The sequence below is a fragment of the Procambarus clarkii genome, chromosome 7 (assembly GCF_040958095.1).
Source record: "Procambarus clarkii isolate CNS0578487 chromosome 7, FALCON_Pclarkii_2.0, whole genome shotgun sequence".
In the NCBI taxonomy this organism is placed as follows: Eukaryota; Metazoa; Arthropoda; class Malacostraca; order Decapoda; family Cambaridae; genus Procambarus; species Procambarus clarkii.
The window spans coordinates 17,877,468-17,890,744 of NC_091156.1; the positions used below are offsets into that span (position 1 = coordinate 17,877,468).

Genomic DNA, 13,277 nt, shown 5'->3' on the forward strand with positions numbered 1-13,277 from the left:
ATGGGCAAAAAGTTTCTTTCAGCCTGATGCCCATGTTACTTAGCAGTAAATAGGTACCTGGGAGTTAGACAGCTGCTACGGACTGCACACAGTATACATTTACTGAACAAAAATTCTACCACTTACGGGCTATTCATGCCCATGCCACCTCTTGGGTGGCTTAATCTTCATCAATCAATCAGTCTTCAGTCTGCTTTCAAGAATGATTCAGTACAGACGCTTGAGAGTTACCACACAACTTCAAACCTGAGCAGCAACAATGTAGCACTCAACGTGTCTAGTTCCTACCGACGCTAAGACGCTACAGCTTCGACACAGCAGACAGCCTGTGTCGAGGCTCTCTAACTAGCTTATTAAGACGGTAACTTGTTTAGCTAAATAAATTTGAGGGTTCAGTCCCTTAGCTCATTATGTGCCTCTGTAACCTTTTCCACTACCGCCCACAGAATGTGTATGGGGCGCATAATAAATGAACTAAACTAATTGTGTATTATCTAATGACATGTATATAGAAAGGGGCTACCAGCTCTGGTGGAATTGTGGGGCCTCGAAGGAAATAAAGATCATTCCGGTAAAATCTTGTCATTTGTCTCTGAGTCTGAATGAATATATATTTATCCTACCACCCCTTTTTAGTATTATATGCAGTATTATACAAAGTTATATATTTTCAAAATTGATTGGTTATAAAATAGGAATGTTAAACAACAAAGTTCGACTCCTCGAAGTTGCAGATTTCTTCGAACTCTTCAGACGCGGGACAGGAACCGAGACTATAGTGGGCATCCTCGATCCCCCTCTGGATCGCCACACTGAGGTGCTCGAAAAGAAAACTGCTGTTTTTCTCTTGTTTCGACGAGCTTGGAACTCATCCCTGAGAAAGCTCCTCGCACTGTCCTACCATGGACCAGCAGACTCTGATCTTTTAGTCCCAGGCTAAAAAATCTGCGATCTCCGATCTGATCTCTGATCTGATTGCCCTGATCTCTTGCCCCAGGGTCTGAGGCCAGAGATTGTTATTCTAATTGCAGATTTGTGTTGAGTAATTAGAAGACGTAGATGATTTTGGGTAGTAGAACTCAAAGCACAAATACCATAATTGAGATAAGGATAGATGAGAGAGTAATAGAGCGTCACCAGGGCAAGGCGAGGTACATAATATCTGATCTTAGAAAGAATGCCGTCAGTTTTAGAATTATTTTTTTTGCTATATGTTAAATGTGTCCCTGAAAATTCAGCTTGTTGTTATCGATGAGGACACTAAGTAATTTACCATCTACTTTGTTACTAATTTGTATATTGTTAATTCTTAGATTAATTTGATCTTTGAATTTATTACCGAACAAAATATAGAAGGTTTTGTCAATGTTAAGGGTGAGTTTGTTAGCAGTTAGAAAACCAAAGATAGTTTTTATTTAGTTCAGTATTCACTGTAACATTCAGAGTAGAAGGTCAGGACTGGAAAAAATGAAGGTTGTCATTAGCAAATAAAATTGGGTTGAGGTGATGAGAGGCATTTGGAAGGTCATTAATGTAGATGAGAAAGAGGAGAGGGCCAAGTATGCTGCCCTGTGGAATACCAATGTTGATGGGTAGGGTGGGAGAGATGGAATTATTCACAGAAACATACTGGAGCCTGTCAGTAAGGTAAGACTGAAGGTATTGGAGGGAGTGACCTCTGACTCCATAATGATTATGGCAAGAAGCATGACTCGCGAGAATGTAGTGTCAAGATTCGAAATTTATCAAAGTTCTTGCCATCTTGTTGCAAGTGTAGAGGCATCCATAATGCGGGTTCCTCTCAGTGCTATATGAAACATGCACAATGGCCCCGTATGCACACTACAACGCGTATATTTATTTCCAGCATTATACTTTAATTTATTTAGCTCCACATTTACTCCGCCCCTTGTACTTTAAGTGGAATTTTTTTTTAACAACATTTTGTAACTATTTACGTCCATGGACAATTACTTTCATTACAACTGCGTAGCATATTCATGGATTTTAACATGAACACAAGTTATTTATTTATTTATTTATATATACATACAAGAAGTTACATTGGGTTTATGAGAGTACATAGCATGAAGTATTTACATTCTTGTAAAGCCACTAGTACGCACAGCGTTTCGGACAGAAACGCTGTCAAGTGATCATCTGACAGTTACACTAGCAACACATTTTAAGATCATCTTGTGATAACTTGCCTTACGAACACGCATTTTACAATATATATATATATATATATATATATATATATATATATATATATATATATATATATATATATATATATATATATATATATATATATATATTTGTGCACTTTCCCTTTCTGCACGGACCCCCTAAACTCAGAAGAGAGGGAGGACAGCGCTACTGCGACAAGGAGCACCAACGGAGACAACCACGGTACCTGCCCTCAAATCCTGAGAACATAACGACTAACACTTCTGAATTTTAAAGTCCTGACAATATCACCAGGACAAACCGCCGGCTTTCTGTCCCTGTAGAGGCCACTAGATATAGTGGCCCTCGGGTAAATCTAGACAAGAGGAGCTTTCAGAATAAGGTTTCAGTGGCCAGCTGCTTCAGTCCGATTTCGGACTGAATTTCGTCCATAACTGGAGTTTTGGAGGCCTTTAACTAAAATTTATTCTGATTGTTTTATATATATGAAGAAGAAATCCCATATTCATTCTCTTCTGATTTTAACATTTGTGTGAGCTTCGGAATATTGGCGCCTGTACTATATTGGATGCAAGTTATTGTTTTGTTAATATCGACCTATTAATATAGTTGAACTAGCCTTTTGAAGATAGTAACTTAATGAAATATTATACAAAATCAGGAAGCACGTTAACTCTATTACAACATAAATGTGGACTTAATCCTCCTCAATGTTATTGAGAGAGAATACACTATACACTATAGGAACTGCCTCGTATGGGCCAACAGACCTTCTGCAGTTACCCCTTCTTCTTATGAGATAGAATACAATTTTGCTAGAAATTACCTACTTAAAATTATGCTACTACCTACTTAAATATGCCCGAAACGCTTTGCGTAATAGTGGCTTTAGGCATTGTATGTACTAGCCCTATCTATAAATCCATCACTCTTTGCAAAATCTCTTGTATGTATGTACCTTACCTAAATAAACATTTAATTTGATTTGATCTGTTAGAATAAGGACCTGTCCGAAACGCAATGCGTGCTAGTGGCTTTACAAGAAAGTAAAAACTCAATGCTATGTACTCTCATAAACCCAACCTACCTTCTTGTATATAGATATATAAATAGCTAAATAAATACATAATAATTCAAATCTGGCGGGTAAAGGAGAACGGGTGTGATGGTTGTGAGCGCCATCTGTTGGCAGTGTTGTTGAGGACGCGGCGCGTGGACCTGACGACCGCTGCCCCTCCTGTATCTCTCTAGCTCTGTACCCGGGTCTGTACTCCTTGTTACAGCTCTATACACACCTAACCTCGCATCTGGTGATCCCCCGTCACGTCACGCCTTGAGAACAGGTGAGACGCTTTGACTGTTGGTCGGCATGATGGACATGTGTGTGGGGAGGGATTGTCGGCGTGGGGTTCCCGGGCATTTTGTAAGTCGCATTTATCACTTGTGGGTTGTGTTGGGTGAGGAAGGGACACCAGGGGACACCCATGGTCACCCGGGGACACCCGGGGACACACATGGTCACCCGGGGACACCAGGGGACACTTGGGGACACCCGGGGACACACATGGTCACCCGGGGACACCAGGGGTCACCCGAGGACACCCATGGTCACCCGTGGTCACCCGTGGTCACCCGGGGACACCCGTGGTCACCCGGGGACACCCGTGGTCACCCGGGGACACCCGTGGTCACCCGGGGACACCCGTGGTCACCCGGGGACACCCGTGGTCACCCGGGGACACCCGTGGTCACCCGGGGACACCCGTGGTCAACCGGGGACACCCGTGGTCACCCGGGGACACCCGTGGTCACCCGGGGGACACCCGTGGTCACCCGGGGGACACCCGTGGTCACCCGGGGGACACCCGTGGTCACCCGGGGGACACCCGTGGTCACCCGGGGACACCCGTGGTCACCCGGGGGACACCCGTGGTCACCCGGGGACACCCGTGGTCACCCGGGGACACCCGTGGTCACCCGGGGACACCCGTGGTCACCCGGGGACACCCGTGGTCAACCGGGGACACCCGTGGTCACCCGGGGACACCCGTGGTCACCCGGGGACACCCGTGGTCACCCGGGGGACACCCGTGGTCACCCGGGGGACACCCGTGGTCACCCGGGGGACACCCGTGGTCACCCGGGGGACACCCGTGGTCACCCGCGGGACACCCGTGGTCACCCGGGGGACACCCGTGGTCACCCGGGGGACACCCGTGGTCACCCGGGGGACACCCGTGGTCACCCGGGGGACACCCGTGGTCACCCGGGGGACACCCGTGGTCACCCGGGGGACACCCGTGGTCACCCGGGGGACACCCGTGGTCACCCGGGGGACACCCGTGGTCACCCGGGGGACACCCGTGGTCACCCGGGGGACACCCGTGGTCACCCGGGGGACACCCGTGGTCACCCGGGGGACACCCGTGGTCACCCGGGGGACACCCGTGGTCACCCGGGGGACACCCGTGGTCACCCGGGGGACACCCGTGGTCACCCGGGGGACACCCGGGGGACACCATACACACGCGACCTGTGATTGGCAAGTAACACGAGACTGGTATGAAATAATTAGCTGGCTACTGGAGTCCGCTTAATGTTTCCGTCATGTCCATTTGGCGCTGGCTGGTTCCTCAGGAATTTATTTATATACTATACCGGTATTTAAAACGTTAACCAAGAAAGTAACAATGAATCGTATCAGTGATAACGTTAGTTTTACAAAGAACTAGCACATGCTGTTTCACGCAAATTTTAATTCGTTAAGGGGGCATATCATTCTAAATCGTTATAAATTAAAAGTTGTTCAATTTGCTTATAAATTTTTTTATGAAATGGTTATAGAAAGGGCTGCAACTGGTCCAAGTTTCACCATCACACCCTAAACAGAAAAGGAGAAAAAAAATAGACAACGTATTATGCAACGAATGTTCAACATTCTCAAATAACCTCAGGGAACACATGTGTCAACTAAAATGTCTACTATGTGCTGTAGAAGCACAAACTCTTGTAATAATTGTAATATGTATGTGCAATATATTAATATTTAAATTTTTTTTTTTTTTTCTTTTTTTTTTGGCCAATGTTTTTTTCTCGTTTGTTATCAAGGGATTTGCATGAAACTTGCACACCTTGCTCAATGGATGCCTATCTGCAAGGGTGTCAATTATGAACGAAATCTGTTGAAGTCAAGCTCAGCTACAGGTGGCCGAACTTGGATCTTTATTTTACTCTGGAAAGTAATTTACACCTTCAAATTACTTCACAGCTTTCATTTATTAATGAAAGCTGTGAAGTAATTTGCATGAATTTACATGCAAATTACACCTTATATGTAGCGGTTGTGTTTCTACAGAATCTAGTAGACATTTTAGTCGAAAGTCTATTTGTTGATTTTATAAAAATTTATAAATATCATATATTGCATATTTTTTTAGAAGGGTAACTTTGAAAAATTATATTATTGCACTAAACACTTTTTTGATGAAACTGATCACTAGAATCCTTTATTATGTGCTTAATTTAATATCTGAGTGTTATAGAAATGATTTTAGTTGACACATGTGTTCCCTGAAACTATTTGAAAATTCGTTGCATAATTCGTTGTTTATTGTTTTTCTCCTTTTCTGTTTAGGGTGTGATGATGAAACTTGGACCAGCTGCAGCCCTTTCTATAACCATTTCATAAAAAAATTTATAAGCAAATTGAACCACTTTTAATTTTACATTGATATGCCCCCTTAAGCTACACAGTGTCTAGTTTTAACATTCTTTTCCGATGTTAAAATGTTTCCTTGATCATGGGAAAGTTAAAAAAAAAAAAAAAAAAAAAAAAAATTGGCCATGACAGCAGAGAAGTTGAGAAATTTATGGGTGTTGAGGAGTAGGGGCTCGGAGATGTTAGCTCTGGCGACCTTGTGGGGCGGCAGTTGCCGTGAATATAATTTTTCATAATTATTTCAATACAGTATCTTTATTTTTTTCTAATATTCAAAAATGTATAATTTGAGATACAGGTACTTTATGTATATTACATATCACATACTGTATGTGGAACATTGATATGCTCGAAAATATGGTGCGCATATTAGTCACAATATATTTTTGATGTTATTATACTATATTCACATGTTCTATATAACTATCTACATTTTTATGCACCATTATGAACCAATAAGCATTTCTGGTGGTTGAAATAACTTTATAACTGGTTATCAGAGTTCAACCGAGTCCCGCATTTGTTTATATGAAATTGTAAGGTTTTACCATGTTTTTCATGCGTACTGATGCAATGTGCTGTCAGTAATGATATTTGTACCACAGAATGTGTAGAATATCGGTCTTAACAGATATACAGTATTCGTGTCACGTACCAATATGGGTACAAATATAACATTCTTTGAACAATAAAACATACTGTAGTTTTTGCTATTATTACACTATTCACACATCACATCTATCAACATTTTTATGCACCACAAAGAACCAGTAAGCCGTTCTGGTGGTTGTGGAGATGAAATCAAAACATAACATGAAGCACACTGTACGAGCAGATGATGCCTCAACAGATGTCACCTGATCCAAGTAAATGCCTTCAAATATACTAGCCACAGAACTGCTGTTATCACATTCCTGTCACTAAATCCTGAATATGAATCCATTTCCATAAGGTTATATTCTAAATGAGCATGTCGTTGTTTCATGGTGTATACATGGATGAAACAGTGGCTTAGTATTGTGGCTGTCTGCCTCATACGGTGAACATTATGACTAGCATTGTCATATCATGACTCGACCCGTCCTCGGCTCAAGTCCATTACATCCAGCAGTCGACCCCACAGACGCTCATAAAATTTAACATGCTGTTTATTCAAAACAGGAATTTTTTATATATAAATTATTATACAGTAATTGGATATTGTGCATGTGTAGGCGTAGGTTAGGTTAGGTATTTAGGTTTTGTTGGCGATTATTTGTATTTGAGTACATGGGTTACAGTACATTTACAGCATTGGGGTTCGAACAAAATTCGTCAATGAAGCACCTCTTCCGGAAATATTTGAACGTCATCAGTTGAGTCGTGCGTAAACCATTTTTCATTCAAAAACAAAGTTTGGCGGGTGAATGGAATCACTTTTGGGTCTTTGTTTGGAGGACAATCTGCATGACTAAGGACAAAGATTCATTAACACTACCTAAAGAACATTTACACATTTTCATTGTAATTAGTCTAATATTTTCTTTTTTCTTTTCAGGAACTGTTCTTATTTAGTGGGAAAATGGAAAAAACAGCAAGAGGTATGTTACAGTATGGAATATTTGTAAATTAAACATAAATGTAGCATTCTTTTCTAATTAGGTACTGTTTCTGAACCAGTTGGGATCAAACTATTTAAAAACTTAGATTCTGTATGTCTGGATAACCACATGTACTCAGTTATGAACAATATTTATTTCATGTCTAAAAATTCATTTATGTACGGGGATCTATAAATACTGTACTGTCAAAATAATAAAAGGTAGTAAAAAGTAGAGGAGTAGAAATAACAAATACCTTGGGTACTCTCCATAAGTTAAATTGTTCCTCCACATTCAGTCTTGAAATGAGGCCTAGGAGAGTATTTTCTGCTAATATGGTTATACAAAACCCTGTGTTGTTCTTTAGGTTTTTCTTCTATGCAATTCGAAGATGCCTCTATTTCTCTCTTGACCTTTGTATATTCATTTTAGGCCCTCTTAAGTGCCTCCCGATTTTAATTGATATTCTGCTGCCTGTACTTTTTCCTCTTGCCTGTATGTGGCAGCCTTTCATTGATGAATTATGGACTAAGCTTGCATTTACCCTTTTCCAAAGTGGCATATCATTTTGACTGCTGCGTTTGCAGATGGCATACTCCATTTCATTTATTCTCTCACCTCGCTCCATATAGTCACTTATGTCTGGCAACAAAAAATAAAAGGCACCACTGACAGCCAGTGACCACTGCTTAATCATATTCAACCACATCGTTAAGCTGAAGAAAGTTATTTTGTTGGATAGAAGGTATAGGAGAGAACTAAACAATAAGTGGGGAGAGAGGAGTTATTAATCCTTCTTTTGTCTCCTTACTTCTCTAGTTCTCCCCTGCACCTTCTATCCAACAAAATCACTTTCTTCAGCTTAATGAAGTGGTTGAATATGATTAACACTTTCGCGCTCTCGGCGCTCAAAAAAAAACAATACCCCAGATGCTTTCGGCACTTCGCGCGCCTACGCGGTAAGACCGAAAAGTGTACACTCTTTTGACTGTCCTGACAAAAATTGAAGGCGCACGTATTTAAATTTGGTATCACTGTGTTCGCAATGAAATTGTCTATAAGAGCATACCTATAAAATGCTGCCCAAGCATAAGGAGTATCAACACCAAATAAAAAACTATGCAGATCACTCGCCGAGAGCGCCAAACAGCAACAAAATGTTTCCACTCTCTTAATGGTTGCGAAGCCTACAGTTGTCCTACATTGCTAATTTTGGTATCATTGGAATCACAATAAAATTCTCTACACGGACATATGCATATGAATGTTTAATATAGGTAATTGCCCACCCGCAAGAGTGTGTGAAGTGGAGAGTAGTTAGCCGCGAGCGCACTGGCGAAAACTCGGGGGAAATCATGCTTGGAAAGTTTATACGTTTCCTGACCCTACTTTTCTATGTACGTATTTCTTTTTTATACCAATGTGTTCGCAATAAAATTTTCTATAAGATGAACTGTATAACATTTGTACAAAGCATGTGTAAGAGAAGCGCCAAATATAGAACCACGTCGCTCAGTATGCGTTCGCGGCAGAAACGAACGCATTGTTTTCGTTCGTTTGATGTTTGTCATGTTTATACTTGTTGAAACATTTTATAATTTGTATGACAGTGATCGCAGTAAAATTCCCTACACAGACATATACATAACACATACAAATATTTCCCACGTGTTGGATATATCAACGGCTAAAGGGAACCCACTGCCACACGCTCGCCACACCCCCAAACATACTTTGTGTATTTTTTTTTTTTACTCATAGAAGTTTATGTGATATAATATTCATTCTGGTACCAAAACATTCGCAAATAAATTCTCTACAAAAGTATCCCCATCCATTTCGGTTAAAAAATGGAATTTATAGAAATATTTTTTCGATGGACGAGAAAAGTAGGCAGTTATGCGGAATCGTAAGAGAAAACGGCGACGAGTTATCTCTAATATAAAGCGCGAAAGTGTTAAGCAGTGGTCGCTGGCTCCCAGTGGTACCTTTTATTTTGTTGCCATCCGTAAGTGACTATATGGAGTGAGCTAGAGTTTCTTATGGTTTATTTTCAAGCTTTTCGAGCCTGGTGCTAAAATCTCCTAGCATCCATTCTCACAATAGCTTTTGAAGTCGTGGATGGTGGTGGCATTCATGACATCCACGTGGATGGTGGTGACATCCATTACACTTACTGTCCACTTATATCGGAGTAAGAGCACATGTTTTCTACTTGCTTGTTTCAAAAATTCCACCTGTCATTTTCTTCTATTTTCTCTAATTTGAAAACTACTTATCCATCTTGACTGTTTTCCTCAGTATTTATGTTGTGATCTCCATTTTTAAGTAACAAGTCAACTTCATTTGTTGTGGAGATAGGGTGCATTGAAAGTAGAAGGAAAAGGGAACCACATAGAATAGGGAATTGATAAAGGGAATGAGGACTACTCATAATAAAATCTCACTAAGTAGTTTACATATTAAAATGCAGTAGCCCTCAAGTCTTCGTTTATCAATTATTTTCATTTCTTTTCAGGAGGGAAAGGTACTGTGAAGAAAAACAAGAAACAGCCAGAGGTTGTCGTAGAAAAGGAAGAGATGGACATACAAGAACATGAAGAAAATGGTGAAGAACAGGATGAGCAGGATGAACAAGTTGAACAGGAGGAGCAAGATGAGCAAGATGAACAAGCTGAACAAGATGAGCAGGATGAACAGGATGAACAAGATGAACAGGAACAGGAGCAAGATGAACAAGAAGAAATGGAGCATGATGGAGGGGGGGAGGAGGAGCCAGAAATTATTGAAATAAAGGATGATGATGATGAGGAGGAGGATCAAAATGATAAAAAAGATGCCAAAGATCGGTATGGCTACACGAAACGAGATGAATTTACATCGGAAAATTTTAAGATTGAACTTCGTGGTTTACCTCGTTATTATTCTGTGGCTGTAAGTGAGATCTTGATTTACATTGATAAGTTTTTATTATTAGTGATTCATTTTCCTAAAAATGAAGTACAGTACTGTTATATTACATTGTCTTGACTTAACATTGCATTTTAGTTCTTAAATGACAGTCCAGTTCCTAAGGACTGTAACTTAAATTTAAGCACTCAAATGTGGTGAATATCAAGTCCCTTAAGTCAAATACCCAGTACCTTTTAATATCTATACAGTACAGAAAATTCATGGAAGTACAATATATGTGAAAGGCAAGTGGAGAAATATTAAATATGCTGTCCCATCTGTAAGGCTGCTGAAATTCAATAACCTTTTGGCAGAAATTTACACACTGAATCTTTGCTATCATTCAGTTATTTATTATTCCTTATGATGTAATGAATGCATAAGGCAGTCAGCATCCTGATAAATTAAGTACATATACAGTGTATTAACTACCCATTTTCTGCATAGTACTGCTTGTTTAAATTTGTAATTTTTCACTAGCGTATACAGTAATGTTATGTTTTACTTTCATGCAGCAATTGAAGAAGCTTCTGAATGAAACACTGCAGCTGAAGGCCCATAAAATCAAGCCAGCTGGACCAGGCAAAAATTTGGCTTACATAAACTTCAGAGATGAGAAAGCAAAGCAGAAAGCTATGGTTGTTCTGGATGAATATGAATGGAAGAAATGTACATTTAAAGTAGCAGTAAGTATTGTTAATTTTGTTTCATTTATTATTTTTGCTAGGTTTTGAGCATACTATAAAAAAAATTATGACCATAAATTGTGTTATAAATATATTATTTTATCTATTATATATTCCTAATAGGGGAATATATACTGTACTTTATGGATGTTAAAAATTTTTTTTTTATACCCTATCTAAAGGACACCTTTTTGTATCTCTTCTCACCCCTCTCATGCTTATGTATCTGACTTTGGGAGAGTGAGATCTTGCTTTTTATGGGTAACCCCTAGTGGCTCTCTGAAGTTATCTTGGCAAGATTGGTCCTAGCTACTAAGTCACATCAGTCATGGAGTTGTTTTTGGCCTATCGAGGACCAGAGCAGAACCTAGGCCCCCCTCACAGTAGGAGTGACACCTTGTCGCCTCACTGAGTAAGCGTCTACTAAGTCAGCACACCAGTACAGACCACTGCCGGGTTCAAAAAAGGCCAAGAATCTATTATTGCCAAATGAATGCCCTAACTTTGTAAATAAAGGAATGACTTGAAACTAGTTAGAACATGTTAACACCAAACTACTGCTACCATAGGGCCCAGATCCCCAGGGCTCTCCCTACCCTCCCAAGTCAGTTCTGTTACTGATGTGGTCAACTGTGGTTGTCCACTGAAGTGCTCCTGGGTTGCCTACCAGTCTCACAGGTCCTGCTGCTTTAAGCCAAGTGCTGGCCATTCTTGGACTTTTGCATCTTGTGAGGGTACTTGCTTGGTATTACAGTATTCAGATTTTTTTTTGCTTCACAAGCACATTTTCATCTGGCTTGTTGTGAGAACATGGCTCATTTTGCACCTGGAGCTGCATGCATTCATGTTTATTTCCCTGGGTACTCCTTGGCACTGCTGCACTGCATTACTTCTCTGGTGTCTTCAAAGAGTTCACTCTTTTCGAGGCCAGACCACTCGGGTGGGGTGCCTAACCTCTGGTATTGCAAGGGTCTTTTTCACTTCTATCTTCACCTGTGGTTGGAAGCAGACATTTCAGTTGGTTGAGGTGTGCTGGGGTTCACATGTTTGTTTTACATAGCATGCTGAGGTCAGCTTTCACAGCCATGTTTTTAAGGCTGTTTTTGCTTATTCTGGTGAGCATCCCCAATGCCTGGATGTTCTGTTTTGCGATTACCTCGGGCCATGGTGTTTTGGTGTGGTTCCCATGGATCGCCCCATGCCCAAACTTACCTGTAGTGAGTTTAAGGGGTGTTTATTATCTGTGCCATGTGGCAATGACCAATCTTTCTGCCTCTTCCTTGCTGCACATTGGGTCAGTGACACCTTCAACCCTGAGTCCTGCTTTGTTCTCCACATGTGCCTCTTTTTTTTTTTTTTTTTTCCCCAACCTGCTTTTAAGGTTGGAAATGTGTGTAACGGTTTTGGCATCCACCTCAAAAGTGTTAAGTTCTTTATTGCCTTTTCACATAATTTGTATGTTGTGAGTGGCACATTTTTCCTATTCAACATTGCATTACGTGGCATTGATTCACATTGAATTCCAAGTGCCCAGTGTTGCTTTTTTCTTTTGTCCAGGTCATCTTAAAGGGCATGATAATCATCTAACACTTATCTTCCCTAGTAACTTAGTAACATAGGCAAACATGATCATATAGTTTGGTACTCCTTATGGTTGATCATTTATGAGCATTACTGGTGCAAGAACTGAACCTTTCTCTGCTAGTAGCACTTTTTTCAGCCTGATACTGGATTGGATTACCTTGGATTGCCACCCTCATCTTTCTGGCAGTTAGAACATTTTTCACCCATGTCAGCAGTCTTCCTGTCACCCCTTTACCGTGTTCGTTTCCAGAACGACCTCTTTTTTGGGACTTTGTTGAGCACCTTTCTTAGGTCCAGATAAACAGTCGACCCAACCTTATCTTTCCTGTAGAAACTGTACCTCTGTCATAAAAACTAAGTAGCTTTGCTACACAGTATCTTCCTATTTGAAAACCATATATATTGTTTGTGTCTGTCAAATCATCTCTCTTAGTATTCTACCATTTGGTTTTAACTTTTTTTTTTCTAGTGTTTCGATTACCATGCTTGTGCGAGTGTTTGTATTACATTGAGGTTACCTTGAGGTGCTTCTGGGGCTTAGCGTCCCCGCGGCCCGGTCGTCGA

At 40.6% G+C, this 13,277-nt stretch overlaps 2 protein-coding genes across 11 annotated transcripts in view; both read left to right on the top strand.

Moving 5' to 3' along the window:
- Positions 1-577, top strand: part of LOC123761374 (uncharacterized) — a 28,125-nt gene extending 27,548 nt beyond the window's left edge. For all 3 annotated transcript variants that reach the window (XR_011224743.1, XR_011224744.1, XM_069313536.1), the window contains one exon: positions 1-577. This exon is cut by the window's left edge. The gene's annotated coding sequence lies outside the window, so the exon portion shown is untranslated.
- A 2,798-nt stretch (positions 578-3,375) lies between these two features.
- Positions 3,376-13,277, top strand: part of LOC123761376 (tRNA (uracil-5-)-methyltransferase homolog A) — a 50,958-nt gene continuing 41,056 nt past the window's right edge. For 4 of the 8 annotated variants that reach the window (XR_011224745.1, XM_069313556.1, XM_069313587.1 and 1 more), the window contains exons 1-4: positions 3,376-3,536; positions 7,449-7,491; positions 10,010-10,425; positions 10,959-11,129. Coding sequence is in view for 7 of the 8 variants with exons in the window: in XM_069313556.1 (XP_069169657.1) it covers positions 7,473-7,491; positions 10,010-10,425; positions 10,959-11,129 (606 nt within the window). In the remaining variant the exon portion in view is untranslated. The other 4 variants (XM_069313567.1, XM_069313562.1, XM_069313549.1 and 1 more) reach the window with 1 other exon arrangement.